Genomic DNA, 5,080 nt, shown 5'->3' with positions numbered 1-5,080 from the left:
CATCTCCCCTTCGTGGGCGGTCTCCCAGAAGATCTATTTACACCCTACACCAAAATAGCGCGCGTTTTCGACGCTATCAAGACCCATCCAGCTGTTAAGCTTTGGGAAGAGAAGCACGAAGTGATGACTCAGTAACTCACTATCTACCCTTAAGTTACATACTGTCGGCAATGATCGTAAGACTCGCTTAAAATGTGAGGATCTCTTGCCCTTTTCTCTCTATTGAGGTTTCATTTTCTTCTCAATGAGTAGTTTACCGTGTTGCTCAATTGAGGGAGTGCTGTGTAGTGATTCCAGACAAGAGCGATTATTTTTGGAGAAGGTTGTCTAGGGGAATCATCGTGAATCCTCTTGATGGGATGTAAGTCGCGATAAAGGCGGCAGGTCTTTACTGGTGACTAAGGCTCAACGGAATAACAATAGCTTGCTCATCGTTATCTAGTCGAGCTATCTCACCTAATTCAGTACCCTCTCATCAGTGATGGTGGGTTTATTTGTTTGTGATTACACTTTTCGATCTGCTGCGAAGAGGACGCCCTAGGTCATCCTCGTTATTCATCACGATACAGATAGCGTTGTGAGCTCAAAATCATCGAAGAAAAACACAATTCACACGGTGTGAATCACACCTCAAAGGTTCTATCAACGATTCATCCCCTGCCGAGAATGTCTTCGTGTTAGTTGTTGTGTAGAAGGAAAATGAATTTCGCATAGCGGTTGTACCATCGAGCCAAAAATAACCGTATCATCCTAAGCCTGTCCTCATGGATAGAAAGCCTACTGGCTCAGTAGTATTAGGTTGGAGAAAAATATGCTGGGAAGGATGAAAAATGCCTCAGCTTGAAAACTTCCTCCAACACGGCAGTACCGTGACGGCGGACATATGTCGCTTCTCAAGTTGCTACTTGCAAAGTAGATTCTCGATGCGTACGTTCTTCTTCATATATCTGAACACGACTGGAAGGTGGAGAACTCAACGACGAACAAGCAGTTATTCATTTGCTCGAGGACTGAACCACGCTGCCTTGATCGGCGAAAAGCAGAATCACTTCATGATCCTTGGCAATGATGACAGTGTCAGCAGCTTGATCCGTACGGTACATTTCACAGAAGAAGTTATTGAGCTAATCAGTGGACGGTGCCTCTGCGGAGTCCGCTTTATGACGACCATTAGAGGAGTCGTACCGGCAACCACAACGTAACGGTATCGCCGTACAAACCATAGGCCAAGATTTGATGAGGCTCTGCTGCCATGCCCTACGGCATGGCCGAAAGAGTCCTCCAAAAGACAACAGTGCCTCGTGTGATGCACGATAAGTTTAGTCTAATGGTTACACCCAGGGTTACACACAACGAATACGACCAAATTGAGGAGATAAGAGTTGATAGGAGCCTACGAGATATCAAATAATATCGGATAATATCGGACCCACCATGGAGCAGGACCCTCACCGTATCCGATATCGATCGTTTCCGAAGTGCTATTGATTGGTCTGATGAAAAGCCAACTACCGGCTGTTTCGCCCATCGGCTTGAAATGACTCAACAACTTCCTCAATGAAAAGCACGTACTGTGTGGTGATACATGGCAATATATATGATATAAATGATGTGTTATAGAGTCTATAATATAGACTAATAACACAGATATATAGTGTGTGCTGCTCAGCGAGCAGCAGAGCCGTTTATGGAATCTGAGGAGCCTATCGGACCAGGCGACCATTGGGATGAATATTCGCCCCCAGCAAGAGTTAAGCGGCCTCCCGGGCTCTCTGATGACGCGTAGACCGCCGCACATGCGCTTGTCGATGGCCTTTAGGAGCACGAGATGTGCTAGTGTAGAGGACACTGAATGGTTCAAACCAGAGTTAGGAGTACTAGCACGGTGGTACTCCACCTCGAGTCTTCGTGTATCACGCTCCATCCCATAAGGAATTCTTCTCTAACTCGTCTCCTGGCCTCTCGGACTTTACGTTTCTCTACTGATTCCCGCTGCCGTGTGGTCTCCTCATCAAACTGAATGATGGTCGAAGCACTCCGTCAGACCTGCATCGGTTACCTTTGCCCGTCTGACCAGTTCTGATGCACCAACTTCGACGAGTTCAGTCAATGCCTGAAGAACAGAGGGATACACCCGTGCCCGGATGAGGCCTACCTTCTTCATGGTCATTGATTGCTTATCAGGGGTATCTTCCAATCCTGACAGTAACTGCTCAGCCTGGAGGTACATGTCGTGGAGAGGTGTTCCTCGGCAGCTCTCAATCAATTCGCCTGAAAGCGTGGCCTTCGTTCGAGGTAACCCCGCCTTTCGGCCTCACTGTCGTCTCTGAAAGGCGACTTCTTTGGTCTTGAAGGGGAGGGGCTGAGGGAGATCGACTCAACCTTTCATGTTGGAGCCCAGAGGTGAGGTTACCTCTCAGGGATGCCCATCATTTGTGGCATCCGTGGGATCTGGCAACAATCATTCGACAGCGAGGGATTTCCATTTGCCTCACTGCACGACTCCTCATCTGTGCTTCGCTGTAGCGAGCCTCACGGCTATTCATTGGAAGTGCTTCGACACGATAATCTTTTGAAGTCTGTTCGCCCTGACGGGTTTTCGTGCTGGACTGAGTAGGCGGGTACGTGTTAGGCATTCCTATGGTGAGTAATATACGACAAAAGCTTCGGGAAATGCCAGATATCACAGCATATCTAAGTTTGAACAACAACACTGAACCAATGCGAGAACTGTTTTCGCAACGCCAGTTGAGTTTACTGAGTTAACCTTATACAGTGTGGAGGTGGAAAAAATTAAGATGGTCAGTCGACGTTAGACCTCAGTGGTGTGTGGTCCACAGTTTATGCTGATAGTGTTGATATCCTGCTTGAAGAGTGGTTTGGTTACCGGTATCTGCTGGTAATAGAAGATAGCTTACGTGGCTTCTGCTGGTTATCTCCTTTCATATCTTTGGAAGCGGTAGAGTTGGTCGGAGTGATTTCCGGCATTTTTTTCGAACCGGATAGGATGGCCACGTAGGTCTGTGAGTGATGGTGGTCGCAATTTCACATCCAAGTTGACCAAGGTTATGTTTTGTCAAGAATGAGTGATTCACGACTGGGTACCCCGGTATGCTGCTTTTCCCAATAGTCGTGCGGAACGACGTATAGGTAGCATCCAAGCCAAGATGCATACCTTGAATCGTCCCGTAAAGCATGGATGGTCCGTTCACATACCTGCCATTAACAAGAGTATCAAACTCAGCCCTCTGCCGACCACTTCTTGAATATCTTCTTTCGGCGACATTTGGATGGCCGTCTTACTAGGAAGACTGAGAGCAAGGAGCATCATCCACATCGAGGCCTCCCTCAACCACAACCCCGACACAATTCTGAGATACTCCCACACTCATGAAACATAGTGAGAATTCCTAATATATGAATCAAAAGTTGTGACACGACCCGGGCTCGACTTCAGAACTCAGAGTTTTATAGCGAAGATCCTTGCAGATCGTATGGAAGGTTCGGCTATACTTTCCAATGGTCTGTTGTGCTTTTAATGACATTAATTCCATCGAGAGAACGCCCATGCCATAACCACAAGATACCACAAGATATCACAAGATAAGTTCAATCAATTTCGGCAGAGCACACGACAGGAAGTCTGATTTCACTGTCAATGAGGCCGAATTCGCCTGACGCATATACGCCACATTAAGAACGGCGTCTGTCGTAAGCAGAGGATTAAGCCATGCATGGAGAGCTAAGCCATATGTACCCATGCCAACCTGTCTAGCGCGATTCTTGGATTCTCGGAAAACGTCGAGTGAGATGAATCTTCTGTGATGTCAGGTATGCGACTACTATGGATTGGATATAATTGTAGTCCAATACTGCTGCCTTCAAATTTTGAGTCGCATCTCAATTCGCTTTACGTAGCTGCGATTTCGTTCCTGCTCGTGCAAAAATGACGCTGGAAGATTGGAGTTCTGGCAAGGCGAGATGCGATCTTCTCCGGCAGAATAATTCCGAACAGTAAAGTGAACTCTGATCCACCTCAGCAGGAGAAAAAGCAGCACAAGTGCGGAGTTTCACCACGTTTGGCGTGCGTAGTTGAATGATTCAACTTGAATCTTGCTCTCTTGAGATTCCCCTTTCATACGAAGAGTCCTCAGCTTAACTTAGTGGTTTCCTAAACCATTTTTGACGAAATTTACTGACAAGCTCCCGTAGCTGAAGTAGTAGGAATGGCTTGAAGACAAGTGGGTCATAATGCGATTCATCATTCCAGGAGTTTTTTTTTTGCTTTCTCACACTTCTTCGGAACTGTCTTCTTCTCCATCATGAGTGTCGTCGCTGCAGCACCCGCCTCTCTCGGATTCCATGCTCCTGGTAAGGGGCGTTTACTTTAACTGGACTTTTATCATACCCAACAGGTCTTATCACCGGTACCATCATCTTTGCCGTATTGGGAGTGGTGTTCACTTTCGTGGCCCCCATCCTGTTTGCTAAGGAGACCCCCAAGATAACCAAGGGCGAGAGTAAGTGAACTCGCGTTGTTGGTGAATACCATCCCTCCTTCAGGCATTAGACTCTCCATTCTTCTTGTGTGGCTCACGACCATTTGCATGTGGATGTTGTAAGTGCATCTCTGCCCATCCACCTATTCCCTCATCCTTCTTCTCCCTTTCAGTTGGGCCTTCGTCTACATGCACCAGATGGTACCTCTCATGAGCCCCATCCGTAAGAATCCTCTTCTGGAGTAATTCTAGAAGATGCACCAGTTGCTGCCAATCCCTCCATCATGCCTGCTGTTGACCATCATCGTTCACAAGATAACCTCAATAGTGGTTTTCTTTGGCCTTTGTGGTCGTCCACGAACAATTTCGTTTATACCCACATCTTAGTTGCGCTGCCGACGCTCTCGATTCATACGACCGTTGATACAGTTGTGACAATTTTGTGATGCAGTGCTGTGGTGATGGGGTATGGTGTGTATTCCTCTGCTCTATGAGTGAGTAGTACTAAAGCAACATCACTGTCGATACTATGACGGTAGTGAGAGCCTTCAGTATCGTACCATTTCTGTGTGGTAGCATTG

General features: G+C 47.0%; 3 protein-coding genes across 3 annotated transcripts in view; 2 read left to right on the top strand and 1 right to left on the bottom strand.

Annotated features, from left to right (window-relative positions):
* Positions 1-135, top strand: part of Pmar_PMAR017090 (conserved hypothetical protein) — a gene marked incomplete at both ends in the record, with an annotated part of 1,179 nt that extends 1,044 nt beyond the window's left edge. Inside the window, one exon of the mRNA XM_002767468.1 lies at positions 1-135. This exon is cut by the window's left edge and continues 4 nt beyond it. Coding sequence (XP_002767514.1) covers positions 1-135 — 135 coding nt within the window.
* A 1,423-nt stretch (positions 136-1,558) lies between these two features.
* On the bottom strand, positions 1,559-2,988 carry Pmar_PMAR017089 (hypothetical protein; the record flags this gene model as incomplete). The annotated part of the gene is made up of 8 exons (XM_002767467.1): positions 1,559-1,848; positions 1,898-2,016; positions 2,060-2,113; positions 2,156-2,271; positions 2,319-2,362; positions 2,414-2,451; positions 2,496-2,638; positions 2,919-2,988. The coding sequence occupies 8 exons, from the start codon at positions 2,986-2,988 to the stop codon at positions 1,752-1,754; spliced, it is 681 nt and encodes a 226-aa protein (XP_002767513.1). The 3' UTR covers positions 1,559-1,751.
* Positions 2,989-4,322: 1,334 nt separating this feature from the next.
* Pmar_PMAR017088 (conserved hypothetical protein) lies at positions 4,323-4,745 on the top strand (the record flags this gene model as incomplete). Its single annotated transcript, XM_002767466.1, has 4 exons — positions 4,323-4,371; positions 4,416-4,520; positions 4,564-4,618; positions 4,673-4,745. 4 exons carry the CDS (start codon positions 4,323-4,325, stop codon positions 4,743-4,745), a joined length of 282 nt encoding a protein of 93 aa, XP_002767512.1.
* Positions 4,746-5,080: the final 335 nt, after the last annotated feature.

The sequence above is a fragment of the Perkinsus marinus genome, assembly GCF_000006405.1.
Source record: "Perkinsus marinus ATCC 50983 genomic scaffold scf_1104296970664, whole genome shotgun sequence".
Lineage (NCBI taxonomy): Eukaryota > Perkinsozoa > Perkinsida > Perkinsidae > Perkinsus > Perkinsus marinus.
This window is presented reverse-complemented; position numbering and strand designations above follow the sequence as displayed.